General features: G+C 49.0%; 4 protein-coding genes across 4 annotated transcripts; 2 read left to right on the forward strand and 2 right to left on the reverse strand.

Annotated features, from left to right (window-relative positions):
• Nucleotides 1–32: 32 nt before the first annotated feature.
• Nucleotides 33–3459, reverse strand: AURANDRAFT_68452 (hypothetical protein; the record flags this gene model as incomplete). The annotated part of the gene is made up of 10 exons (XM_009044141.1): nucleotides 33–115; nucleotides 137–925; nucleotides 1065–1193; nucleotides 1323–1357; nucleotides 1502–1564; nucleotides 1633–1762; nucleotides 1842–1973; nucleotides 2099–2702; nucleotides 3091–3228; nucleotides 3268–3459. Coding segments are annotated over 10 exons (2295 nt in total), but the record flags the coding sequence as incomplete, so codon positions are not given.
• Nucleotides 3460–5142: 1683 nt separating this feature from the next.
• AURANDRAFT_34734 (hypothetical protein) lies at nucleotides 5143–6831 on the forward strand (the record flags this gene model as incomplete). Its single annotated transcript, XM_009044138.1, has 2 exons — nucleotides 5143–5616; nucleotides 5734–6831. The coding sequence occupies 2 exons, from the start codon at nucleotides 5143–5145 to the stop codon at nucleotides 6829–6831; spliced, it is 1572 nt and encodes a 523-aa protein (XP_009042386.1).
• Nucleotides 6832–8625: 1794 nt separating this feature from the next.
• Nucleotides 8626–9387, forward strand: ABC29 (hypothetical protein; the record flags this gene model as incomplete). The annotated part of the gene is made up of 1 exon (XM_009044139.1): nucleotides 8626–9387. A coding segment is annotated over one exon (762 nt), but the record flags the coding sequence as incomplete, so codon positions are not given.
• A 1328-nt stretch (nucleotides 9388–10715) lies between these two features.
• On the reverse strand, nucleotides 10716–13246 carry AURANDRAFT_68454 (hypothetical protein; the record flags this gene model as incomplete). Its single annotated transcript, XM_009044140.1, has 6 exons — nucleotides 10716–10780; nucleotides 11151–11231; nucleotides 11433–11467; nucleotides 11492–11552; nucleotides 12268–12318; nucleotides 12550–13246. 6 exons carry the CDS (start codon nucleotides 13244–13246, stop codon nucleotides 10716–10718), a joined length of 990 nt encoding a protein of 329 aa, XP_009042388.1.
• Between the last annotated feature and the right edge of the window lie 998 nt (nucleotides 13247–14244).

The following is a 14244-nucleotide window of genomic DNA, read 5'->3' on the forward strand; positions in this document are numbered from 1 at the left end:
ATTTTGCTGTATTGACGGTCACAACTCGCAACAGCATAGGCATACGCATCGACAGTGTCGGGCTTGTAAAGAGGATATGGCGCATTGTTTATTTGAAAGAACCAATCTTGTAAACCTGACGATATGAAATTTAGACCAGCATTGGTAAAGCCAAAAGTGGTATTTCCCACAGCGGGAACGGGCGCTTGTTGGATATAATATTGTTCGTAAGGAGACCCACCGGCTTTTTTCTCTCCGCTATTTCGCTGGAACGCAAAAACTTTATCAAGAGACATTGTTGAGACCGAACCGCGAATACTGCCACCCGCACTGGACTGGTCTGTCGTAAATGTGTTGAAGTTTTTATAGGGCACATCCAACGAACCTTTTTCTTCAAGTAGACGACTTGTTAACGCATCATATAATCCGTTTCCGATAGAGATAACTTCAATTGTAAAAAAGATGTTGTCAATTGTGTAACTACAGCCGTTTCCACTAAAATTGGGATTTGCGTTTACAGCCGCTCCTCCCAAAACTGCTCCTTCATATTGGACAGGTAAGACACTTGGGCTTGTTACTTGGATAGTAAGAAACACTTCGGGGAGGCGGTTCAAATCGAGAAACGTCGGCTCACATCCACTAAAACCCAAGAAATTAGCCAAAATGAGTTGTTTTTGCTGACCGAAATTCGCCGCTTCATATGTGCCTGTCTCATCAATAGATTCTAAAATTGATTGATTTAGCACCTTATCATCACTCATATATTTGGCTGCTGACTTTTCAATATTTTCTTTCATTGTAGATACAACATTATAGCCAGAAAAACCACTGTCGAGCGCTATACCACCTGCCGAAAATGTCAGGCGGTCTATAACCGACGCGAAACCATTTTTAGGAATTAAAGCAAAAACTCTATCACTGCCACTGGCATCGGATGGACCAATGCCTGTTGTCGAAAATGTTCCGTGAAACGCCAAACTTTTCATATTGACCAGCGCATTGACAGGCAAGGAAAGTCTCAATTGTGATGCCCCACCACTCGGTACGCACGAATTACGTGACCCAAGGCAGGAGGATTATATTACAATGAAAATTGGATATGACATTGGAGAAAGGGATGCCAAAAAGGTCAAGGTTATCGCAGACATCATTGAGAGCATTTTTCCTGACGAGGATGTCAGAGAGAATTACATTTGGTATATTTCCACGGCTCTCTATGGCGTTGTTCTTGAAAAGTTAGTTATTGCCAATGGAGGCGGAGGCAACGGCAAAGGACTCTTAAACGAACTTGTCCACTGTATGCTCGACGTGTTTAGTTACATTGCTCCGAATCATTTACTAACTCGAGAACTTAAGAGCGGTAGTAATCCTGAAATTGCTAATATGATGAAAAAACGAGCCATTTTCTATCGAGAGCCAGATGTGTGAAAAAACTAAGTCCCGTACATCAACTTGACGTTAAGGTACAGTCCGTAGTAGCAGGATAGGCACAGTGGGTGAGAGGGGAAGCTCAGTGTGCTACCTTACGGTAGCGCAGTCATAAGATAGTAACTGATTATAAAGGAGGGGGAACGGGAAGGAAGGCCTAACTAGGGTAGGTACAGTACTAGCATGATGGTAGTAGGGTAGTGGTAGTGTAGCGTACTGTACTACAGTATAGTCATGGAGATATAGAGATAGAGACTCTCGGAGAGAGAGACAGACAGCAAGGTCAGTCTATATTCTTTGCACTCCCCCATCATAGTTGCCCTGTGATCAATGTACTTGTAATGATCGTGGGGAGCTATGATAAATGAGCTATGTCTCCAATCGAGCTAAGCGTTCCTGCAAGTCCGCAACAAGATTTTCCAACGTCAAAACACGGACAGCTAAGTTTGGCCGACCTGGAAGTGCCAAGTCTTGATCTGGCACCACAGGAGATTCCTGTAAGACTGTAGGTGGATAAAGCATTGCTACCTGCGCTGTCGGCTCTGAGAAAAACTGTTGATCGTCGCCTGTCTTTTTGATGAGGCATAAGAGAAATGAAAGGAAAAGATGTTAGATCAGACCCGGTTGCGTAGAAGATAGCGTAAAGCGACAAGGACAGTAGCGATAATCGATATCGAAGATAGTCAATGACGAGGGGATAACATGTCATCAAAGTTCTCTTCTTCAGGATCATAATCTTCATCTTTTTCCTCTGGCTGACCTTCATCATTTGATGCAATTGGAGTAGTTGGTGGAGTTCGACTCTGGATTGTAGCAGTCCCAGTATGCGCTGCAATCTGATCGACTGTATCGGTAACGTGGCTAAGTGCAGTGGTAAGTTGAGAGATTCTGGAGGCTAGGTTTGCTAGCTTGCCATCAATTTCCTTCGTTGTAGTCTCGAAAAGAGTGCGTTGATCTGCCAAAGCGTTGAGTATGGTCGGAATAATCAGGTTACCCGCTATCTTCAAATCCGCATCACTGGGAGTTGCACCCGAAGGCACAGCTGCAGTAGCGGTAGGAGGATCGGCAAACGTAAACTTGGAAGCGTCGAGTTTATTATTCTCTACTATGACATCGCGGAAGTGAGTGATTTTGAAAAACTTCAAAGACTTATCAGCATCGGAGAGTATGGCCTTATACTTTTCATTGTTCCAATGCCGCTTCTGTTTTAGTAACTTTGCGTATTTATTTTTAGTTTCGACCAATTCATTGGTGATGCCTTTGCCAAATGTGTCAAAGAAACACTTCCCTGGAGCCTAGAACCGCCCACCTGCTCTCGCTAACATATCCCGCCGGATCCCACCAAATAACTACCGTTTTTGCTTGTTATAAACTTGTTTACATGTGGTTTCCTCTATGAATGATTATTTTTCATACTATTGTTTTCTTTGACAATGAAACAAATGATTATCTTGCCAAATATCTCTCTGCAACACAATTCAATCCATTCATAAAGCATTAGCATATTGACCAAAAATCCAGCGAGGAAAAAGGCTGATTGGATACCTCTCTCTCTATCGCCGTCTTTTCTCAGCTATATTCTGCATCCTTCGCAATGACTTTTTAAGGTCGAGAGCTGATTCAAGCGGCCAGGCACCAGTTTAGCTTAGGGCTCGCAACTTCCCGCAAGTCGAGATTCGTCACAGTATGGGTAGTTTGCATCATGGACATGGCAGTAGTCTGTGTCACAGAAGTACCCCGTCTGTTTGCAGAGAGCTCGAATTGCGGCAAGTGTCCTATCTTGAAGAGGTTTATTCTGTGATGGACTCGTGGCATGATTCCCTGCATAAAAGAATGACATCAGCGCTTTCTCGACATGACCAGCTGTTGGGTTCCATGGTGGCCATGGACAGGCCAAGCGTGTTCCAGGAGCAGTGGCGTCGTTACGCGGCGGGAAAGCGCCCAGAGCTTTCGTCTGACCAGGGCCTCGTTGGCAACCTCTGAATGCGCGTGAAAAAGGAGTCTATGGCCCGAGCCAACAACGCCGATGGCTGTGTTTGTCACAGACCTCATAGTGTTTGGAGTGAAGAGAAGGCCCAGTCATCTGGGTGGGCTGTTTTCCACCGAACCACAATGCATCAAACCCCAGGCCCTGTCTTTGAAGCACAATATTACGAGGATCCTTCGCTGGAGTGCTGAGGTGCACACGTTGGTCCAACGCTGACGACGCGAAGTTTTGTAGCGTCATCTCGCATGCTCCACACTTGCCGATGGCAGCGGCTATATTATCGTGATTCCACTTTCCGTCCGAGGGTTTACTCCCACATTCAGAGGAAGAGAGGTAGCATAGGTCGGTTGCACATACTTGTCCCTATTGTTTTTGATAATCTCTTTGTAGCTTAGGTGTCGCGCTACAGCAGCGATCCCACCGCCACTGCGGCGTACTAGCATCAGAACATCCCAGGCATCATCATTTAGTTTGATCGCGTCGCTTTCGTGATTTATATCGTAGTGGCTCTCTGAAGCGCAGAAGCTCTTATGAACGACTCAACACGAGCATTCCATCAGCTCCTTGACGTCTTCACAACGCGCCCAAGTGCAAGCTCCAAAGAACCTGCCTCTAAGGCTAGTGCAGTGTCTACGGGTGTCCCGCGATTGATCAGCTCCGCAAGAGTACGAGCCGCAACATGTTCCGGAGAGTTCACATCGAACAGGAAATTGTTTTGCACCAACAACGCCAGAAATGTCCCGAGCCACGAACGATTACCACTCGTGAGACTCTACACGAAGTCCTCCACCTGCCGGCACTGTCCGGGAATAAACCTATTTATCTCGCCGCGCCGATCGACTCACTACAAATGAATCGACACGTCTCCCGAATTCTGGAATGTGCCGCTAATGCCTAGCCATGCGCCTACGAGCATTAACTTCTTCCGAGTCACTTTGCCAACTTAAGTATGTTCTTGTCGTAAAGCATGACTGTTACTTCTGCAGGGTAGGCCTTGCCCTCCCGCTATTCCATTTTAATCTCCCCGCTTTCCCCCCTGCCTTAGCGCCGCAAGCGGCTGGGTTGAATTAAAAACGCGGTCCATGATGCTGTTGAAGATTCCAAGCCATGGTGGTTGTGCGGCCAAGACGACGTTGTCAGCTTTCCTGAAGATGCAGCATAGTCTAGCTAACATCATCAACAACCAACGTTACCCTTTGCTCGCTAATTTACTGGATTATATCTTTGGATATATTCTGTATATACCCTAACCCTAACCCTAACCCCAACGCTCTGGCCGTGTTTAACTTGCTTAAAGTAGACCCTACAATACGTGCTCCTCCGAAACCAACCTACGCTGCGACGGTTAGCTGTCAGCCTAGCTGTCAGCTAGCTCGGCTCGTCTAGGTACCCCTCTAGCCCCCCTGGTTAAGCTCCTACAATATCACTCGCATGCGCACTTGATGGAGCTGATCGAATTTGAGCTCGACGAAGCTCATCGGGTCGATAATCACGAGCCGGCGGAGGAATTGAGAAATAATCGGGAACAGCGTTCGCGATATATATCATTCTTCTTTGACAACCTTTCTGCCGAGCGGTTGACCACGGTATGCTACGGTTCGATCTCAGTGATGCATGCCGTTGGTGCGATGCTACCGCCACTGTTGGTAGGCTTGCTTATGGGAACCGCAATAAATGAGAGGCAAAGCGTGTCCCGCAGAAGAAGACTGATTAATTTTTATTCTTCATGCTTAGCAGTGTCCTACAGCATGAATGCGACTTTACTGTGCTTGAAAGTCTCTGTACAAAGTGCTCTGTCAGCCCGAATTCTGACTAGAATCCAATTACAACTTTTTGATGCAATTCTCATACAAGACATCCAAACTTTTGACGAAATTAGGGTTGGTGACCTCTTGGAGAGAATGAGCACCGACGCTTTGATTGTGAAGGATGCCATGGCGCGCTCGGTCATCAACTTTTTAGAGGGACTAATCAAGTTATCTGTCGCTCTTGGATTTATGACATGGGCCAGTCCTATCCTAACTGGTATATTGCTGACTTGCCTGCCAATATTGGTCCTCATCTCTGTACCTATGTCTAGGGCACTGAAGTCAGTCGCTCGGCAATTGAGTGAGGCGAAAGCAGCAGGCACGAGTATAGCGCAGGAAATGATATCTTCTGTGCGCACGGTTCGTGCCTTTGCCTCTGAAAGTCTGGCCCGCAAGCTCATCTCGAATTTCCTTGTGGGCCCGCAAGTGGAGGAACACAGGAAAGCGCCCCTGCTATGTCCAACTCTTGAAGATGTGCCGTGGCATTCCACGTGCTTCAAGTTACTTCGGGGCAAAGATATTGAAGGTCAGACTGTCATTCGGCTGTCGTGTTTTCAAGGCATGCTCGCGGGTCTTTTTATTTGTGTGCTGATGCTCACCGTCTTTGGGGTTCTCAGTATAACAATTTGGCTGGGTTTCTTGGCTGTACTCGACGATCAGCTGGACCCTGGTGTTTTGTTGAGCTTCTTCTTGTATGCTTCTTTTGCGGTCGGATGCACCATGGGCTTACTAGCAGCCACCGCTTCTTTAATGAGTTCGCTTGGAGCCGTATTGCGCATCACTGCGATTCTAGATCAAGAACCTGTGATACCTATCTGTGATATGAATGCATTACGGCCAAGTACAATCAAAGGCCGCATTGAGTTTAAAAGTGTCCACTTTGCCTATCCATCAAGGCCACTGGTCCCTATATTGCGCAACTTTAGCCTATTGATACCCGCAAACAAAGCAACAGCGCTAGTAGGCATGAGCGGGGGTGGGAAATCTACAGTGTTATCTGTCTTGGAGCGCTTCTATGACGTTGCTGGCGGGCAGGTCGTCCTAGATTATCACGACATTACCACCTTAGATCCATGTTGGCTGCGGCAGCGCATTGCCTACGTGCAGCAGGAACCAGTCCTCTTCTCTTGTTCAATCGCTGAGAACATTAACTTTTCCCGCCGTGCGCAATCTTCACGTGACAAATCGACCAGGCGTAACTCTGTTGCAAGTACTCTCACCAACACTGATATGGTGAAGGCCGCAAAGGAAGCGAATGCATTTAAATTTATTGAAAATATGAGCGATGGATTTGAGACCGAAGTCGGTGAGCGTGGCATGCTGTTGAGCGGAGGTCAAAAGCAGCGCATTGCAATCGCGCGCGCCATTGTATCCAACCCGCGAATTTTGCTCTTAGACGAAGCGACGTCCGCGCTGGACTCGGAGTCAGAAGCCCTTGTACAGCAGGCGTTAGATCGATTGATGATTTCCCGCACCGTGGTTGCCATCGCCCATCGCTTGAAAACAATTGTCAACATGGACCAAATATCATTGCTCTCACGAGGCGAGGTGGTAGACTCGGGATCTCACGCTGACCTATTGCAGCGCTGTGCTGCATATCAGCAGCTTGTGCGTGCCTCGACTCACTAAATTTGGCAGGTGCGTCTCTACTGTCGGTCTGTTGCATCATTTTGTTCGATTTATTTGGTGGAGAACCTTACCTTTATGGATAGCCTTGGAAGCACCTGGGATTTGGAATCAAACTAACCCCAGCCCGCCCAGCCCTCGCACCCCTCCCGCCGAAGCGCGAATTAAAAACGCACCACTCCGGAGTTGCGACCGTGAACGGAGCCTCCAGTTGTGTACGACTGCAGGTGGAAGGAATGGAGAATGGTAAGATGGCTATCAAAACCAGGTACTCTCACTTGACGGGGGGGCAATACCATTCAAACGTCGGGGCAAAGTTTCCTGGCCACCCGATTTTTGTTGCAGCACTTTTGATGCATTTTCGGACATGGGGCGACGCCCCAGAGCCACTCGTTCAAAAATATCTCTGCAACAAAAATAATGAAGGGCTTCGGACAAAAGCTCAGAGCCACTCGTTCCAGAGTGGTGCTTGAATCGTATTGCCCCCCGGGCGTCACTTAGCGAACAAGGATTGCGGGCCTCGGAGAAACGCGTTGCAATGCCGCACAAGTATTGCTAATTATGCCTCGGCTTACGCCCCTGGCCAATGCTCCTCGCCCCCTCCTGGCCGAAGCAGCATCGTACAAGCAGCCAAAAAAGTCCTCTCCACGAGTGCACGCGGCGACACCGGAGGAGAAGCAAGAGGAGTGGAGCTACAATGTGTCCACGGGCGTGGCGAAGCATGCCTTCCAAGAGACGCTTGGGTCCGAGTATGGCGTCATTTTTTCCGGCGCGGACGCAGACGGAGCCGGCGAGGTGACGACGGAGGATTTCAAGCTCTTTGCCAAAAAGGTCGCGGAGACGGAGCTCAAGCGCGCCCAGGAGGACCGGCGCCTCTCGAAGATGATCACGCGCGCGGTGGGCCAGGGCGACGACCTCGACGCGTCGCTCCTCGAACAGTAAGATCCAGCGATTTTTTTTGCCGGAGAATTCTTTTTAACCTTGGGAGACGCCCGCGCAGGCTGCAGACGCTCGACGAGAACGGGGACGGCGAGATCAGCGGCGACGAGGTTGTGATCTTCGCCAAGAACTTTGCCGCGCAGCAGGTGACCCTCGCCGAGGAGCACGCGCGCGCCGAGGCCGCCGAGGCCGAGTCGAAGCAGCTGCGGACGCGCCTCGGCTACGCGCTCGGCGCGATCCTCGCCATGAGCGCGCTGCTCACGCGCGCCGCGGCGCGAGCGGGGGCGGGGGTTGACCAGGCGCGGCGCGACGCCGGCCGCAGGTACTATGCTCCTGCCGGTGCGTGTCAGGCGGACACCCTAAAAGATGCCGACTATTATTTCAAGGCTACATGGTACAATGGCACCGATTTGAGATGTGAGACGACACCAGCGTCAGTCCGAGGTTGGTACTATTTAAAATGTGAATGTACCATGGGCTTCTTGTGGGTCTTGAGTCCCGTTATTTGTTGTTGAATGGCAAGAACGTCTCCATCTGCTCAGGTGCCTTGAGAACTCAGCTTATCCGGTCTTTTGTCCCGGTGGATTTTTTTGTGAACGTCCATTCAGGTATCAGGAATGCGAGACTGGCTATTATTGCAAAAGAGGTAGTGTAGCACAGATAAGCTGCCCACCACATTCAACATGTCCTGCTCGATCAGAGGTCCCATCGGTAGGAATTAATATATACACCCTTGTATTTATCATCATTGCGATGTTTATGATGTTTAGTGCAAAAACCTTGCTGCACAATCTGTGGCTGCGAGCAGAAAGGGTGCTCATGGAGGATTCATTGGAGACTAGAGCCAGTGGAGTTGACATGGAGCCTACAGATGCGTCGCCGAAACTGAAGAATAAGTTCACAATAGAATTCTATGATCTACACTGTAGCTTACGAAACGGCATCACGATCTTAAACGGGGCCTCCGGGACGCTCTCATCTGGCTCATTTACCGCAATTATGGGCGCTTCTGGAGCTGGTAAAAGTACACTCATGAACGTCATTGCTGGACATGTTGGAAAAACAAGTGGAAAAATATTGGTGAACGGTGTTGAATGTGCTAGTCTGAGATGTGTCAAAGCGGAAGTTAGTTTTGTTCCTCAAGAAGACATTATGCACCGAGAGCTGACGGTATTGCAGAATTTAACCTTTTCTGCTGCAATTCAGCTCCCCCGGGAAACAAGTGAGAGACAGCGAGGGCGTTGCGTCTACGACACGCTAATCAAGCTTCACCTCGAACATGTACGTCACAACACTGTTGGTGATGAGATCCGCCGGGGCATTTCGGGGGGCCAGCGTAAACGTCTCAATATTGGTCTTGACCTCGTCTCGTGCCGCTCTATACTATTTCTTGATGAGCCAACAACAGGCCTCGATGCTGTGACCGCTACAGAAATTGCTCAAATACTGACCACAATTTCCAAAGAGAGCATGATGACGATCACGGCTGTGATTCACAACCCGGGTGTCCGAGCATTCAGCCACTTTTCTGATCTAATTCTACTACAAGCTGGCGGTCGAGTGGCTTTCGCCGGTGGCATGGAGGATTGTGAAGGATATTTTGCCTCTCTTGGATTTCGTCGAGATTTGGAAGTCGACGGACCGTTTCCGGACTTTGTGCTCCTCTGTCTGTCAGGCGACAGGCAACCATTGGGCGAACCAACTTGGGACTCGAACAAGTCGTTTTCTATTGCGTGGCTCCAATACAAATCCAGCATGAAGGAAGGGGGCATGCCAATGCACCACCCTACTATGCTACCCCCATTTAAAAAGCAGCCTCCTAGCTTCAAATTTCAATTTATGCTCTGTCTTGAACGCGCCATCATGCAGGCTTACCCTTCCTTGCGACATTTTATCCGCCTCTATCTTTTCGCCCCGTATCTGATGGGTATTGTACTTGGTCGCATCATTGGTAACCCCCTCGCTCACAATGTCGTTGGTGCACATGCGACAGATATCTGTCGTCAACAGCACCCTGATTTGATTGAGAGATGTCAGGATCTTCAACAAAATGGTTACATGAATGCAATTCAACCGTGCGGGTTCAACGTGCTTGCCTTGTACGGTTCAGTGGCCAGTGGCACGTTTGGGAAAGAGACGGTGATATATATCAGGGAGTGTTCATACGGTTTGAATAGGTTAGCATACTATTGCGCCAAAGTGGTTGCAGATGTTCCAAGAATATATTTTTCAGCTCCCGGGACCTCTATGGGGTTTACGCTCCGATTTGTGTCTGCGTTGAGCAACCGTGAAATACTTTGCGGCTTCACTATACTTGTAACCTTTGCCTATATAATCGGCTATACTGTTTCCTTCTTGTTTCCTTATGAGAAGTGCAGCCTCATTTGTGTGTGCTTTGGTTTGTGCATGGGCAGCACATTTGGAGGTGCGTCACCTTGTAATCCAACTCCTGGATAGCCTTGGGATGAACAGATTTTGGGCGTCCTTACAAGCATAATCTTATGATAGTGAACCCTGCTAGATGGTTCAACGAATACTGCTGGTATAAAACGACCTTCTATCCCTATACATGGTGATATGATCTGAAGTCCCTACAGCCAGCGCTGTGCAAATGTAGATCTGAATCGGCTCAGCCTGAGCCTCACGTCCAACAAGCGCAATATGGAGATAAACTAGGCTTTCCCCCTTGCTCGCCCAGTTTTAAAACAGCACCCGCCACAGTTGCACTTCGGAGGTTGGCCCCATAGATGCACAGTATTTTCCCCACGGTTTAGGGCAGAGCAGACTCATTTCTCCGAAGGTTCCGTCCAGCCAGGTATGAATGTTAAACGCGACACAGTTTCGTCCTCCGCGAGTCCCCATCCTGCGGGACGTGACCGCGGCATTGATCCCTCATGGCGAGGATACTAGACCACCACATTTTATTGCCGACTCCAGTCAGTTTACATTCAGTAAGACCATCCAAGAGAAACGTAATCTACCCCGTTAGTGTATTCTTTGATTAGATCAGTGACTAAAGCATCGTTAAGTTCGTCGAATTCAACTTCACCGGTCTTGTCTTTGTCATAATTAGCGAATGCAGTATCAATAATAGTTCGCAAGCGCGCATCGTGTTCGTCTCCTGCCTTCGGCAGGGGGATCTCACTTTATCCCCTCCCCTCAAAAGAAGATTTTCCTGGGGTGCGCTCAGGCGCACAATACTAGAAGAGGATGTCAGCGACAGACGATACTCGTACTCGAGTACGAGATATTATCTTCTGTCTCTCTCCTCTGTATCCTGAATATCCTGGCTGATATATCCTGGCGGCTATATCACCTGCACATATTTCGTTCTCTACATGATGTAGCTCTGGTTTTGGTTGCGATCACAGTGCACCTGCTACCATAAAAGACGGCGATTATTGTCGTCAGAACGCGAGTGTGACTAAGCACAATCAAAGTGCGCTTGGCGATAAGCCAGCTACCTAGGGACTTATGCTGGGACGCTATACTAGCCTATGCTGGCTATGCTGAGTCTGCCTTATAATATCGCCCCGAAGGCGCTTTCCTTTTCCGAAATCAGAAATGGAAGTGCCTCCTCGTCTCTGCCTGCCTAGTGTGGTATTAGCAGGTTCGGCTCTTCGACGAAAATCTGTGGCAGCAAATATTTTAAAGAAAACGCTCACCCAGTAAATATGATCCAGAATTGTGATGGAGAGTGCTGGAAGTAACGGCAACATTTTACTGGAGTGCACAGGGATAATGCAGTATCAATAGAATTTCTTCTGCATCCAACGGGTCATCACCTGGAGGAGTCGAGAAGGCTCCAATTACTTGTGTTTAAGAAACTTCTTCAAATCACGTTTTTAAAATAGGCTGCCGTTCAGTTTTCTTGGCCTTGGCACATATGACTTGCATTTTCCGACTTCCATGCTTCTTGCGTGACATTTCATCGGTGTGTGCTGACTAATGAGACCCTTATGGAAGACTGGTGGTCACTAGCGAACTAAATATAGATGAGCTCTATAATATCCTCCTTCGCTTTTGTGATATTTGCGCTACCCCTTGCCAAAGTATTGTCGATATCAATCAGACCGCAGGGTTCGCTTTGAGGGAGGGGGGGCGATGTCACACTGGCTTCTACATGGAACTCTGATTTCCTCGATGAGGATTCAGTCTGCTTGGAGGATTCCCCTTTATAAAGCTCGCAAGCCACGTTTGCGTCTCCTTGGTCGGCCAAGAGGTGCTTATCGCCACCAAGTTTGCGTCTCCGCCTCCGACGCCTGAGGCAGATTAAGAGACAGACAAACAAAACAGCTGCACCAATGGCATAAGCCTGAGTTCTGCTGAATGAAGATGTTTCAACAACCTTAGACTCAAGTTGAAAGGTGCTTGGAGCAGCCGTAGGTTGTGCTCTTGGGGATGGCGTGGGTGCACTTGTGGGTGCGAACGAGCTGGTGGGTGGCGTGCTTCCCGATGGACTCGTTGTTGGTCGGTCGGTGGGACAAATGCAGTGAGTACAGTCACATCCGAGTTCACCGAACTCTAAACAGTTGGATTCTGGATAGATACCTAGAAGATCAGCGCAGCTAGAACCATAACAATTCGGAACACAGCGATCTCCAGTTGGTTTCGGTGAGCGCGACGGGGCATATGAGATCGTTGGTTCGTGGGAGAATGTAGGTGACGCAGTGGGAACGGGGGATACTGACGGGCTGGGGGTTGCTGTGGGAGGAAGAGTGCAGCCTCCCGCGGCTGCTTTTCCCATATGGAGCTGGACCGTTGTCAAAAACGGAGAAATACCAGAGAATTGATCATCAAAGACAAATACAAAGATAGCCGTTCCTATACGACCCGACCCTCCAAAATCAAAAAGATAGCAGCCGTTTGCTAAACATATCGTTTTCGAATCATAAGAACCCTGCTCGAGGTCTAATGTCAGGCTCGTAGCATCAGAAGTCAAAGGGGTGATAACCAGTCGATTTCTTTGCCATCCAATGCTGAGCGGACTCAGGAGTACAATCTCATAGCAGTAGGTAGATGTCGGAGAAGATGTAGCTGTTGGGCCCCCTGTGGAGGTTGGACACAGTGTCGGACTTGAACTGACGCTGGGCGCTGGCGAGCATAAGCCATCCAGGATGCGTCCATCGACCAACAACAGCTCAGTAGTTGAGTATGGGTCCAATAATACGACGACAGATGGCGTCTTTACTTCACCAAGGGACCACGCAATTTCATCCCGACCACCGTAAGGATTGCCGACGATAGAGAAACTATGACAACCATTTTGCAAGCAGGCGCGCTCCTGCTCATAAGCTTGTTCAAAATTCAAAGTTCCAGACGCAACGACGAGCCCAGAATCATCTTTGATATGGTATGAATTTCCGAACCAGCCATCGCCAGCTTCGTCTTCGAGTGTGATCACATATTTATAGCAATTGTTCGACTCCTGGCAATTCACCAGGACCAGGGGAACCAAAAACCGTTCGAAGCCAATCATGAAACAACGCGGCACTAGCCAGCTCGTGCTTGATCGCGAGGCGCAAGCATCCCCGAGGTTATTGACTTTCGCAAGAGCTCCCCACTAAGGACGATTCACCGAAAAAGGCATCTTCATCCTCAAGGGGAAATCTTAATAGAATACCATCCATCAGATCATTAAATTCTTTATTTGGAAACATAAAATACAGCCAGCAGTTTTATTTAGCTGGATGATGATAGTGGAGTCAGTACTCCTACTAGTGGGCCGGGCTCGAGTTCGACCGGGCGCACAGGTCTGATTTCGGCAAGGTGATGCCGAACGCCGTGCGCGCGGGTCCGGCGTCCAAGAAAGGGGTGACTTTAAATTCGGTCCTGCGGACGGGGTCGATCGAGGGGCTGCATTACTACAGTGTCGCGTTGGTTTACAGCGAAGGGGGATACGGTTCGGACGTATCGATCGCGCGGCGGCGGCGGATCCGAAGCGGCCATGCGGGCCGCCGGAGGCGCAGAGCGCCCTGCGGGCGATTGTGCGACATGTGGTGCGACCGCATTTTGTGTCGCCGTTAGACCAGAACGGACCGATGGAGTTTATAAGTCTGGTAGCCTTCGGGCGGACTGGAGCCCATGTTGAAGGCAACACCCAGCTCCTAATCCAACTATATCATTCAATATCTAGTATCATTCCTTAATATGCGCAGGTGATATAGCCGCCAGGATATATCAGCCAGGATATTCAGGATACAGAGGAGAGAGACAGAAGATATATCTCGCACTCGAGTACGAGTTATCGTCTGTCGCTGACATCCTTTTCTATTATTGTGCGCCTGAGCGCACCCCAGGAAAATCTTCACCCATCCAGGTCCTAGACTAGGCTAGTCCCGAGCTGGGTGGAGCCCATGTTGAAGGCAACACCCAGCTCCTAATCCAACTATATCATTCTATATCTTGTATCATTCCTTAATATCACCTGCACTCAGGATTAGTCGTTTAGCGCCGGGCGGGCGATTCCGGAATCGA

Source organism: Aureococcus anophagefferens, assembly GCF_000186865.1.
Source record: "Aureococcus anophagefferens unplaced genomic scaffold AURANscaffold_150, whole genome shotgun sequence".
NCBI classification, from domain to species: domain Eukaryota; class Pelagophyceae; order Pelagomonadales; family Pelagomonadaceae; genus Aureococcus; species Aureococcus anophagefferens.